The following is a 12,742-nucleotide window of genomic DNA, read 5'->3' as shown; positions in this document are numbered from 1 at the left end:
GGTGGTTTTAAAATGTTTGAGCTTGGTTTCATGACAGTTTTAGTGACCGATCGTTGTCACGGTGGGGAAATGTATTGAAACAATCCACCCCTGCTCCGCTGTAAGGAGGATGTTATTAGGGCTGCCCGCCATAATTTCTGTCTCTCTGTCTGATGTCTCGCCGAACACAGAAGACAGACTGAGACGTGTGACTGTAGCGGTCTTGAGCAGTAATTCTCCCGGCTTTCTGAAGATCCTTCAAAGTTTTTCTTTGGACGTTGGCTGCTCTTTCACTCATTTTTAATCCATTTATGGTACCTAATCATATACAGAGGATTTCTTTTTGTTTGTAAAACATTGACCTGTGAATCACTCAAGCACAAAAAGGCACCTGTGCGCCAGCGTTGTGTCTGCGCAAACAACTTAGCAAAGACACAATTTTACGTTGCGTCCTCAGACACTTTGTTAGTAGCAGCCTGATGCATAAACAAACGTTTTCCTGTTTCGTTAGTTGAATCTGCGAACGTTGCCAAAGGTAACAGTCTTGGCAACGTGGTATTTTTGCAACATGACGGTCATTCGAAAAGAGCTACTGGCCAAAAACTCGTATCTCAGCATGATGTGCAGCGTGTCCTTTAAAATTTGAGGAAACTAGACAAGTCGAGTCCAAAAAAAAAGTGGCAGACCTAAAGATCCATCTTAAGAATTAGGGGAGGAAAATATATCAAAGCCCTGACAGAGGACCTCAGAAATGCCTAGAGACCTTCAGTTGATCCATCTGCTACTCACTGAAGCCTCATCAGAAATGGTCTCAGTGGAAGAGCCATTCTTAAAGGAAACAGAAAAGGCTCAGGTATGCCAAGTTATACAGGACCTGGACTGAGAATCAATAGCACAAATGCAGAAAAGTACCACCAGATTTTGATCCAGCATGCAGTACCTTCTGGAGAGCATCTGATTGGCAGCAGCTTCAGGATGACAATGATCACAAACACACTGCCAGTGCACTAAAAGCATAGCTGGATAGAAAAGCACACAATGAAACACTATCTGTCAAGGATTGACCTTCCAAGAGCCCTGACCTCAATAGCATTGAAGCAGTGTGCTTTCATGTTGACCGAGAACAGAACGAAAGGCAGCCATGTCCTTCAAGACGTCTGGAGAAGTATTCCTGAAGATTAACTAAAGAAATTACAGGAAAAATCCGCTAAGAGAGTTGGTGGTCATACCAAATATTGACTTTCAAGCCTGTTAGAACTGCACAGACTCTGTTTTTGCTTTATACACTGTATTTACGTTTGTTTGCACATAAATCACTGTGCTTCTTTCCCATTTTTCTTGGAAAATGGAAAGAAATGAGGGGAAGCATGAGACACTTGCACAATAGAGTATTTCACTAGAAAGTATTTTTGGTATTTTTTCTTGTTGCTTAATCCTGCGGCAGATTTGCTAAGTTGGCAACAATTAAGTGAACTAAATGATGATGCTCACTGCTGTGAGTATATGAGATGTTGGGCGTTCATGCTGCTGTGTTTGTATTTCCACATTTTAAAAAAGAAAAAAAAAGAAAAAAAGCAGCATTAGATTTTAGTCCAGCTGTGAAATATCACTCCAGGTGGCTTTGGTTTGGAAATACTGAAAAGGCACAGAGAATATTACGGCCATAAAACCCTGAGCTGGTGCTGTAAGCGTTGCCACAAAGTGCCTGCTCATAGGGGGTCATCTGATTGGTGGAGTTTTCTCTCTGTTAGGGTCTTCGTATTGTTGTGGTTTGGTGCTACATAAATAAATTGAAGTTCTTAATTGTCGTCCTTTCAGAGAGACATCACTAAAAAACTTGGCAGCCCCAAACAACCCAGCAATCCATTCCTGGAAATGGTGAAGTTCCTGTTGGAGAGGATTGCTCCTGTGCACATCGACACAGAGTCCATCAGGTACTGTGCGTCAGGATGCAAATTTTAGCTCATCCAATAAATAAAAAGAATGCAAACAACAGCCATATCCGAGTCTAGCGTGCAGAAATTTAACCTCTACCATCATCTCTCAGTGCTCTGATAAAACAGGTAAACAAATCTATAGATGGAACAGCTGATGACGAAGAGGAAGGTGTTCCCACTGAAGAGGCCATCAGAGCAGGGCTGGAACTGCTGAAGGTAAAGATCGGTAATAAACACGAACGCCTGTGGTGTTTATCTGCAGATTGACACGATGGATACTCTGTTGTAAGCCTTTTCATTATCGTGCGTGAGTGCACCATTTAACAAAAATAGAATACCTGCAAGAATTAATCTAAATTATAGGCTCTGCAGTCGCTCAGTAACTTCTGCTGCTGTCGTGTCAATTGCTACCTGCAGTCTAGCAATCAGTGATATATAAATTGTTGTTGGTTGAAATTGTGGAGTGACGGGGGAAAAAAGAAGCACTCGGTGATGGATGATGTCTCCTGCAGTCCTGCCTTTTTATAGTGACACAAACACAACAGATAATTAATGAGTAAAACACACACACATCTTTTCGACCCTTTACGGTTTGCTTAAAATATCAATCACGCTTGTTTCTTTTCTTTCTAAGGTGAAAAGGTGTTGATTGTACTCTGCGCAGCTGTTTGACTCACCTTTCATCACTCGCAGGTGCTGTCATTCACACATCCAGTGTCATTCCACTCTGCAGAGACGTTTGAGTCTCTGCTGGGCTGTTTGAAAATGGATGACGAGAAGGTGGCAGAGGCAGCGCTGCAGATCTTCAAGAATACAGGCAGCAAGATGGAGGAGAGTTTTCCTCACATCAAATCGTGAGTTTGATGAGCTAAATTTGGCTGATTTGTTTGCCTTGCAGCGCTGTGTAATGTGCAGTGACACTCCTGGAATGCAGGGATGCATTATTTATACGCTTACTTAGGACACGCTGCTCTGTGCATGACTTGTGACCCAACTTTCTGCTGTGTTTTTGTTGTTCGTGGTGTTCTCCCGTCTGCTCCCCCAAGTGTTCTACTGCCGGTACTACAGGCCAAAGCCAAGAGAGGCCCTCCCCGCCAGGCTAAATATGCCATCCACTGCATCAACGCCATGTTCAGCAACAGAGACACACACTTTGCCCAAATCTTTGAGGTCAGTCACTTTGGTGCCAGGTTTTTATCTATGTGGTCAATGAGAGAGGATATCCCTATCCCTGGCTTAAATCCTGTTTGTGACGGGCAGCCAATCAAAATGAAATTCGATTTAAAAGGAAGGCGAAAAGACCTAAAACATGTTGTTTTAGACGGTGAGTGAACTCTGGGCCAGTATTGGGTGACTGCTGATTATCTGGAACTTTCAAAGCAACTGAATCTAAGAGGGGAAACCAATGTGGTTTGGAGTGCTTTACCCTTTAATTGTGTTATTTCAGCCAATTTTCCTGTTTTTTGTGTTACAAAGAGAATCCGTCTGCATTCATGGATGTGCTCAGAATATTTACCCCAATGTGACGTCTGCATTAACTTTACATCAAATCCATCCTGAGATTTTTTAATTTATTTTTTTTATGTGCTCCTAAAACTGTGTCAGTGACATGTTGTGTTTCTTCAGCCTCTTCATAAAAGTCTGGACACTGCTAACCTGGAGCAGCTCATCACTCCTTTGACCACCCTGGGTCACCTGGCCCAGCTGGCCCCAGAACAGTTTGCCGCACCTCTCAAATCTCTAGTCGCCAACTTCATTGTGAAGGATCTGCTCATGAACGACAGGGTATACACACGCATCCACGTATACCTCTTACTGTTCTGCAGTGTTTAAGCACGCCTCTTCTCTTTAGCCTTTTGAGCCTAAGATTAGTGCTTCTCCTTTACTATTATTATTTGTAACTTTTTTATTACTTTTCATTTTGATGTAATTAGTCTTGTTTTACTCATTTAATTATTATAAGTGGGGGGTTTTCTTCTGATTGCACTTTGGCTTAAATGTGCTGTATAAATATTCCCAGCTGTGTTGACCTAAAGTCTCAGTTTATGTGAATTATTCAAATTGTTTGTGTTATTTGTAGATCCCAGGAAAGAAAACAACCAAACTTTGGGTTCCCGATGATGAAGTGTCCCCAGAGACCATGGCCAAGGTCAGCAGTGAACGTTTGTGTGTCTGTTCAAAAGCTCCGTCTGGCTGCTGTTTTTGTTTTTTAAGTAGTTTAATCTGAAGATTACTCTGAGCCAGAATTCTCCTAATTACTTTGTCACACTCTTGATGTATTAATGCAAAACACTTAATCTTTCACTCTTTCATCTTCGTCATTCAGATCCAGGGCATCAAGCTGATGGTGAGGTGGTTACTAGGCGTGAAGAACAACCAGAGCAAATCGGGCAACTCCACCCTGAGGATGCTGACTGCTATCTTACACAGCGATGGAGACCTAACAGAACAGGGCAAGATGGGGTAATTAAAATAAATAAACTCTGCTTCTCAGACAAACCTAAGGTCCTGTGTGTGTCAGGCCCTTGAGCAGCTCAAAGAAAGCTTTGTCCTCAGATTAAGGTCGTGCAATTTTCAGTGAAGCGCTCACTTTTAATGGGTGCTCTGGACCTTTGAGGGTTTTGATGGTAAGAACGTTTGTAGATAAATGAATAAATCTGCTTCCTCTTGTTTCTCTCTAGCAAACCGGACATGTCGAGGCTGCGGCTGGCGGCGGCGTGCGCCCTGCTGAAGCTGGCACAGGAGCCCTGCTACCACGAAATCATCACGTTGGAGCAATATCAGTTGTGCGCGCTCGTCATTAATGTAAGAACTGCCATATTTAATTTGCCGGCTCTGCGTTTTCAGTTAAAGTCCTTTTCTGTGCAGCTCATCTTTATTCCACCTCTGCCTCTTCTCCCTGATATTGTCCCATTTCATCCTCCTCATCATCGCGTTTCCTGTTCTCCGTGTCCTCGTCTTTGCGCTATAGGATGAGTGCTACCAGGTGCGACAGTGTTTTGCCCAGAAGCTTCACCGGGGCCTGTGCCGTCTGCGGCTACCGCTGGAATACATGGCAGTGTTCGCTCTGTGCGCCAAGGACCCCGTTAAGGAGAGGCGGGCTCACGCTCGCCAGTGCCTGGTGAAAAACGTCAACATACGCCGCGAGTACCTCAAACAGCACGCTGCCCTCAGCGGTAAAGAAACCAAACGATATCTGATGATTTCGGATGACATTTGAGGGTGGTGTCATATTCACTGTGTGTGTACCCACAGACAAGCTGTTCTCTCTGCTGCCGGAGTATGTGGTGCCCTACACCATCCACCTTCTGGCACACGACCCGGACTATGTCAAAGTACAAGACATCGAGCAGCTAAAGGAAATTAAAGAGTAAGCGGTGTATGATCTCTTAAATGGGTTTTTAATATTCCAACCTGGCGTTTGTGGTTTCAGTCACGTTTTAGTCTGTTTTTATGATGGTTAATCATGACTTGTACCTTTTAATGTCAAACTTGCTGTCCTGGATAGGGCTCTGTGGTTTGTCCTCGAGATTATAATGGCCAAGAATGAGAACAACAGCCACGCCTTCATAAGAAAAATGGTGGAAAACATCAAGCAGACGAAAGACGCCCAGGCCGCCACCGATCCCAAAACGAATGAGGTGCTCATTTAACGTGCAGCTAATATGGACAGTAGATATCCAGCCAGTGTTTCAGCCGCCGTCATCAGTGCTGCCCTGACGTGCGTTTGTTGTTTCTTCCTTGTGCAGAAACTCTACACAGTGTGTGACGTTGCCATGCACATTATCATGTCGAAGAGCACCACCTACAGCCTGGAGTCTCCAAAGGACCCCGTGCTGCCATCACGCTTCTTTACCAAACCAGACAAGGTCGGTCTCTGCGCTCTGAAGAGTTTAAAGCATCCAAAACATTTTTCACTTTGTTAAAATGAGTAAACGACAGCATTGCTAGTGTTAGCAGATCCTTCCGAAGAGTTATGAGAAAGTAGCTGCCTTAAGTTTTGTATAAACGTGTCCTTGTTTGAAGAGAAATTATCAAAAAAGGGGGAAAAAACAAAAAAGCAGGCATGTTTTGTCTAATGAGATCGTCTGCTTGTGTTTCTGCTTTGTTTTAATTGCTGCTGTTCTCTCTGCTTCTCTCTTTCAGAACTTCAGCAACACAAAAAATTATCTCCCAGCAGAGATGAAGGCATTCTTCACACCAGGAAAGGTAAGCTCGAGCTTTTTAAATGATAATGTGGGCTCACTAGTTTTGTTGATCACACATCCGGCTCACTGCTCCACTCTGACCGCCTCTCCTTCCTATTTAAGCCCAAGTCTGCTAACGTTTTGGGGGCGGTAAACAAGCCCTTGTCATCAGCGGGCAAACAACTCCAGAGTAAAGCTTCTCGTATGGAGACCACCAGTAACGACTCCTCGTCCAACCCGGGCTCTCCACAGCGCAGCAAAAGCAGGTAGGAGATATAACGGCAAGACTCCCACACTCAGAAAACGTAACGTATCAGCAATATTTTGGTCTGATAAAAGACTCGGATTAGCTCCAGGCACTCCGTGTTTGCACGTAGGATGTTTCCATACGTAGCTGCTCTGCCGTAGGCTTTTTCCTGTTAAAGGAGAGTTCTTCCTTCCCACTGTTGCCAAGCACTTGCTCATAGGGGTTTGTCTAACTGTTGGGGTTTCATTCTAATATTGTAGGGTCTATGGATCATTTTCAAATGTTGAAAATTCAGGAGACTGTGTCACTTGTTGCACCCTGTTTTGTTTGTAACTAAAATAGTAACAAGTAATGATTGATGTTATTTTTCAGGCATGACAGCACAGAGATGGATCACAGTGAAAACGAGGACATCAGCCTAAAGAGAGCAGACAGTGTCGACAAGGTAAATCTCCTTTAGGCGCTGCGAGACTGATTGGAAGATAAACGTCGATGTGGCGATCACGTCTTTATTTCTGATGAGATCTTAACAGGATGTATTGTTTAATAATATGTGTTGAAAAAGTGTATTGGAGTAGTTATTGTTACAACCTTGATTGAAATTGATATGACTGTAATCTAAAAGCAAAGAGGCTGTGCAGACTTACTCTATTGTAAGTTATTCTTTCTAGTGTGGGGTGGTTTTTGTTTCTTTCTTTCTTTCGTTTGTTTGTTTTTAAAGTAAAACAAAAGCAAATAAGCAAAACCGTGATAAAAGATTATACTGAAGCTGATGGAAAGTAGTGAAGGGAGCGTTGCCGTGATTCGGCAGAGTGCTGCCTGTCGTAAATCCCCGTGTCTCTGCTTTATGATACGACTGTGCAAACACCAGCTGGATTGAAGTCGAGACTAGATTAACGTGTACAAATTGTGTAAACCATCATTATTGCTTTGCATGCATGATTTCATCTGACTCAGAAATCCTTCCTTTCAAAACAAACAACAGAAAAAAGTAATGGTATCTTTTTATGCAAAAATATGAATTTCACATGAGTTTCTCACTGAGTTTGTGGGTTTTAGAAGGGTTAACCTCAGGAATCGAGACGACTTATGTAATTTTTCAGCCTTCGGTAAGGTCACAGAAGGGCTCTGTGTGTTATTGCTTACAGATCAATTCACCATTCACGTGTGAGAAACCACTCCAAAGATCTCAAATCTCTATCTCTCATCACCATTTTTCTTCTTCCTTTTCTTTGTGCTGCTGTAAAAACTGAATTTCAGTCTTTTTTACTGTGAAACAAAGAAATGGTGAACAATGAGTTTGTGTGCAGGATATCGAAAAGCCCCGGGGTCGCAAACGGGGCGTAACCTCCGGCGATGACCAGGAGAGCAAGCCGAAGCGTGGACGTAAGAAGGCAACTGCCAACACCACCGCAGCGGCTGACTCTGAGGACCCGTGGGACGAAGACAACCGGCCGGAGGACGAACAGAACAGTCCGCCCAAGAAAGGCCGCAGGGGCCGGCCTCCGAAGTCTGCTACGCCCAGTCAGGACACGCCTGCCAAAGGGAGGAGGGGGCGGAAGAAGGCAGCTCCTCCACCCGAGGAGGATGAGGAGGAAGAGGAGGAGGACGAGGAGAGGGGTGAGGAGGAAGTAGAGGATGAAGACGAGGACGACGACAGGAGCAGTGAAAACATGGAGGTGAAGACCAGGGGAGGAAGGCAAGCCAGGGCGCCACGACGATCACAGGGGTACGAAAACAGCCGGCGCACGCAGAAACACGAGATGTGCTTCAAAGTTCTGTCAGCGAGCTTCGTTTTTGATGGAAGTCGTTTTGTTTTGTCTTCCTTTAACAGATCTGACTCTGCAGAGTCCACGCCGCAGAAAAGGAGAGGACGTCCGCCTAAATCGGCTCAGCCGGCGGCCAAGAAGCCAACGTAAGATTCACTTTTGCAAAAATGCACATCAGCGACTGCGACTGCTCCTCCAAGGGCACAAAATGTAATATGTGCACGCTAAGCTGTTCCTGTTCTGTCCGCGGATACAGGCGCGGGGGCCGATGGAAGGCAGCTGCCACTAAGGATGAGTCTGAGGAAGAAGATGAAGAGGAGGAGGAGGAAGAAGTGGAGGAAGAGGAGGATGAGCCAACACCGAAGGTGTCAAGTGTTGTCACATCCATTTTAGTGTCTTTTAAAACAACTCAAGTATTTTAAAGGAGTTTATATGCTTGGTCATTTGTTCAGTTTTCATCCTTTTTCATTTCAGGGTCGCAAGAAGGCAGCTGGGCGAAGAAGATGAGCTAAAAAAACTTTAAAACAAAAACAGAGGACAAAAGAAGACGGCACGTCTCCTCGAGAGTCACGGAGGAATGACGCAAGAACGAAACAAAATAAATGGACATTGAACTTTTTAAAACTTTTCATAAGCCGACGCTCCTACTGTTACACCGACTTTACACACTTGCATATTCCACGTGCACACTACATCAATACATCCGCATCGTCAGCTGTGGGTTGTTGCTTTGTGCTGCATTGTGATGACGTTAAGCCACATTAAGTAGAAATGATTTTAACGAGGAAAAACAAAGGAAAAAAAATAGATCGCTCTTGTAAATAGTCTCTTATGTCTGTTTCATGTTCTGTTGTTGTGTTTGACGCTGACTGGGCGGATGCTGTAAAGCCTTTGCCCACTCATGTTATTAAAAGTGCTCCCAAAAAGCGGCGTTGCTTATCAAACCTCCCTCCGTGTCAACTTTTAAAAACTGAAAGAGATTAACCATTACCTTTTTTTTTATGTAATGTTAATTGTGTGAATTTACTTTTAAACAAAGAAATAAAACGTGCTCTTTTGTTTACAGCTCTGTATATTAAAAACTTTTTTTAAAACCATATATTGAAAAAGAAAGTGTCAGAACTGTCCGACTGTAGAGTTGCTTCTGGAAACGATTGTAGTGTGCGTCTCATTTTTAGGTTTGTACTTGCTGATAGAAGGAAGTCATGAGCAGCTGTGTTGCTAGTTTCTTGGTTTTGTTTTGGTTTTTTTGTCACTGCTGATTAACTTGGCTTCACATCCACCCAGTCAGACCCTCCATTGTATCAATATAATTCTCTATAAAAACCTGACATGTTCATTTTCTCTTTCTTTTACTTTGATGTGGTTTGTGCTTTATCGGTATGATTAGCTCTGATGCCAGAGGCTGTCGTGAATAGAGATATTTTAGCTATTAAGAATGTTTGAAAAGGGTGAGCCGTTTTTTAAAGGGCTTGTATAATATCCAGTTGTAATCAAAACAGTTATGTGAACACATTTAATGTCAGTAGACTTCAAAACAACTGCACTGTTTAACCAGAACTTTAAAACCGTTGGTGAAGAATGACTGCATGACACCACAAGACAGCCCCAAAGGTACTGGGTTGGAGCTTTTATGGGGGGGGCGCTCCTCGGTGTTAGCCAGGTGGTTGTAAATGAAATTGACAGCAGGTGAAAACCCTCAAAAGAAAATGGTTTTTACAGGTGGTTCAACAGATCACTGCTTTCTCTGGATCCTTCTTGACTGATTTTTCTCCAGTCTTGCTTTTTTGTTAGTGTCCTTGTTATGAGTACCTGCTGCACATTCAGGGTGCACAGGTAGTCCAGATCCTTCAGGATCACACATCCATATGTTATGCCTCCCAGCACAGTGTGGAGGAGATACTAGAAGATGAGCGCTTACACAAGGAGAACTGGACAGAGCCGGAGAAAGTCTCATAAACTCTATATCATGAGCTCCAGCAGGTTAGTCGTGCATATATCTGAGCACGCTGTCACAAACACACTCAGTCAGAGGGCCTCGCATGTTTTAGTCGGACCTCTCCTCAAAGCTCAGCTGGCATTCGCTCGAAGACACCAGAACTGGACCCGTCCCCTTCAGAGGAGAGCAGGCTCACACTGAGCACATGAAACGTTTCACCCCCTGAAACATTATCCAGGATGTCTGCACTGGGGAGGATGAGGGATTTCCTGGGAGGGTCACACAGACTGCTGTGACTGTTCATAGGCGCTGGGATGATGTCCTCAGACCCAGCGTCAGACCTTCTGCTGGTGAAAGACACTGTCCAGCCCATGTTGCCAGAGTTTACTCAATTCCTGGATGATGTAGACAGTGAAGCCACTGACTGACACACGTTTCCCAGACTTGAATCCAATTAAGAACCTCTGGGATGTTATGAATCAGTGACTGACGTCACCAAATAAGGCTCACTGGTGCTGGCATCCAGGTCTGGAGGGGAGGGGGGGGTCCCCCGGGACACCATCTGCTGTCTCATCAGAATCAGGGTTTGCAATGCAGCCACATACACAACTGAGCCACAGTATAATGCAAGCTGGATGAGCAATTTCAGCTAGTAATTCTGATTTTTGTAGATTATGAATCCAGCCCTCAAAGGGTTGATGATTTTGTTTATTGAGATTTGATGTTTGTATAAAATCTTCTCTTCATTTCTTTGAGCACAGTAATCTAATGCATCTTACAGTAAACACCTTGTGAGGTGATGCTTTAAAACAAAACTGTGTAGTTTATGTATTAACGCCTTGCACACTCAGACATGTGCAGGTAGGGTCTGCTAAGGATTTGTAACACGGCTGGTTTCAGGATCCATGGACTGACATCAGCAGATTTCAAGTTTTTAAGGAGATGCAAACAGATAAGTCAGTGTCCTTCTTAACTAAATTTTAACCCAACATGAAGATTGCACTTTAAACTGCTGTCAGAGTGGACATCAAGCAGCATCAGATGTGGATTGTCTGTGTATTTAAATTATTTATTTGCAGAGAGTCAAAGCACACTCACGCTGTCCAGTCCAGTGTTTGTGCACTCTGAGGCTGCTAAGCGTCCAATGTTGCTCCTTTTCCTGTGTTGTTTATGAGGCAAGCTGTGCTCCTCGTTGCTTATGCACATGTACTTGAGTTTTGAACTTTTGCAGCGTAGCCCAGCTCAGTGGAAAAACACCCACACACCACAATCTGCCTTCGGGTTATGGTCCGTGCCAGGCCTTAATCACATACTGTTCGACTGCCGGCTGAGTCTGTTTCCCTGCATTAGATAAACCACCTGCCTTTCAAGGCAAATTCAATAAATGACAAGAGCATGCACTTCTGTCCCCCGCTGAGCTGAGCTGCACCGACGAGCAGCGACTACACGCTCATCTCCAACGTCCCTGTTCAAATGCACAGAGCTGAATGAGGAAAACAGTTTGTTAAAGGTGTGCACGCATTTCTTACCTCCCATTAGACTAACCAGTAATGAGGATAATGGTTGCTTTATTCTGTAAAGACCTCATTGGCCCAGTCTCAGTTCGAGTATGCACCAGCCTCCACATGACCTTAGCTGGATGAACAATTGAGGGTTGGAAGGAAGCAAAGAAGGAAAAAGCTGAAACTGAAAATCATTCTCACAGTATGGATCCGGCTTCATTTGATGTCACTAATCTGGATTTCAGCAGGTGAACTCTGAGCTTTTCCAAACGGTATCACAAACTAAATCTGTCACTTGTTAAAATTTTGATTAAGTGGTCCAGACGGTCATTTGAACACTCGCGTGTCAGGACAGTCAACATGAGACAAACTGTCCCCATACAAACTCTTCTCATACCATCTTTATAGAGCCTTTCTTTGATCAAGTTATACATTTCCTTACGAGATATGGTTTATGACTTCTTTTCATATTTGTTTACATTTGTAAAGATGAGGACAGAATTATTAAGACTACAGACCAAGGTCCAAAGATACCCTCAATTTTATCTTATTTTACAAGCTGTGAGGATTGCATAAGATAAAACACATCATTGCACAGTGGTGGTTTGTGCCATGGCTCAATAAAACGAAATAAAGCTCTTATTGTGTGCAAACAGGAATAATAAATAATACATTCTTTCTAAAGAAAACAAGTATGATTAGAAATGCTTTTGGACATATTTGTTTGCTGCCTTTATATTATTTAAACGATCTGCATTGAAATGTGATTGTGGCATTAGAACTGTATACAGAGTCTGGTGTAGGTTAAGGAGGTCAGGTTAGATTTGGAGTGTCAGGCTGGAAGCTGCCAGCAGCACCAACAGACTCATGTCTCTTCACATATTTATGCAGCAGCTATATGGACCAAAATAGCCGACAGCAAGAGAGGCCTGAGTTTCCAAGCAACCCAGCTGAGAGCAGGAAGATAAGGAAGTGATGTGCTGCAGGGTACACTCAGTCTGCTGTTTGCATGCATCTCCTCTTCACCCCCCTCTCTTTCTGTGTGGGGTCCTGAGTGAACCGGATCCGGTGAGAAATGTCGATGAGCTTTTATTGCGCTTGATGTGTGACACCGGAATACAGTTATGAAATTATGTGCCAGCTGAGGATGCATAATAATAGGACCGTTACTGGGATTATATT

General features: G+C 43.7%; 1 protein-coding gene across 1 annotated transcript in view; it reads left to right on the top strand.

Moving 5' to 3' along the window:
* The window catches only part of pds5b (PDS5 cohesin associated factor B), a 35,266-nt gene extending 25,816 nt beyond the window's left edge, over positions 1-9,450 (top strand). The window contains exons 17-35 of the mRNA XM_085289230.1: positions 1,798-1,913; positions 2,027-2,132; positions 2,610-2,770; positions 2,963-3,086; positions 3,543-3,701; positions 3,997-4,065; positions 4,243-4,379; positions 4,598-4,721; positions 4,888-5,092; positions 5,172-5,286; positions 5,425-5,557; positions 5,666-5,785; positions 6,063-6,125; positions 6,227-6,369; positions 6,723-6,795; positions 7,661-8,079; positions 8,185-8,265; positions 8,376-8,484; positions 8,594-9,450. Coding sequence (XP_085145356.1) covers positions 1,798-1,913; positions 2,027-2,132; positions 2,610-2,770; positions 2,963-3,086; positions 3,543-3,701; positions 3,997-4,065; positions 4,243-4,379; positions 4,598-4,721; positions 4,888-5,092; positions 5,172-5,286; positions 5,425-5,557; positions 5,666-5,785; positions 6,063-6,125; positions 6,227-6,369; positions 6,723-6,795; positions 7,661-8,079; positions 8,185-8,265; positions 8,376-8,484; positions 8,594-8,626 — 2,490 coding nt within the window. The 3' untranslated portion in view covers positions 8,627-9,450. The remainder of the gene's footprint in view (positions 1-1,797; positions 1,914-2,026; positions 2,133-2,609; positions 2,771-2,962; positions 3,087-3,542; positions 3,702-3,996; positions 4,066-4,242; positions 4,380-4,597; positions 4,722-4,887; positions 5,093-5,171; positions 5,287-5,424; positions 5,558-5,665; positions 5,786-6,062; positions 6,126-6,226; positions 6,370-6,722; positions 6,796-7,660; positions 8,080-8,184; positions 8,266-8,375; positions 8,485-8,593) is intronic.
* Positions 9,451-12,742: the final 3,292 nt, after the last annotated feature.

This window comes from Mchenga conophoros, linkage group LG10, assembly GCF_057382185.1.
Source record: "Mchenga conophoros isolate Kocher_MC1m ecotype Shallow Benthic linkage group LG10, M_conophoros_male_GT1.1, whole genome shotgun sequence".
NCBI classification, from domain to species: Eukaryota; Metazoa; Chordata; class Actinopteri; order Cichliformes; family Cichlidae; genus Mchenga; species Mchenga conophoros.
Note: the sequence above shows the minus strand (reverse complement) of the source record. Positions and strands in the feature narration are given on the sequence as shown.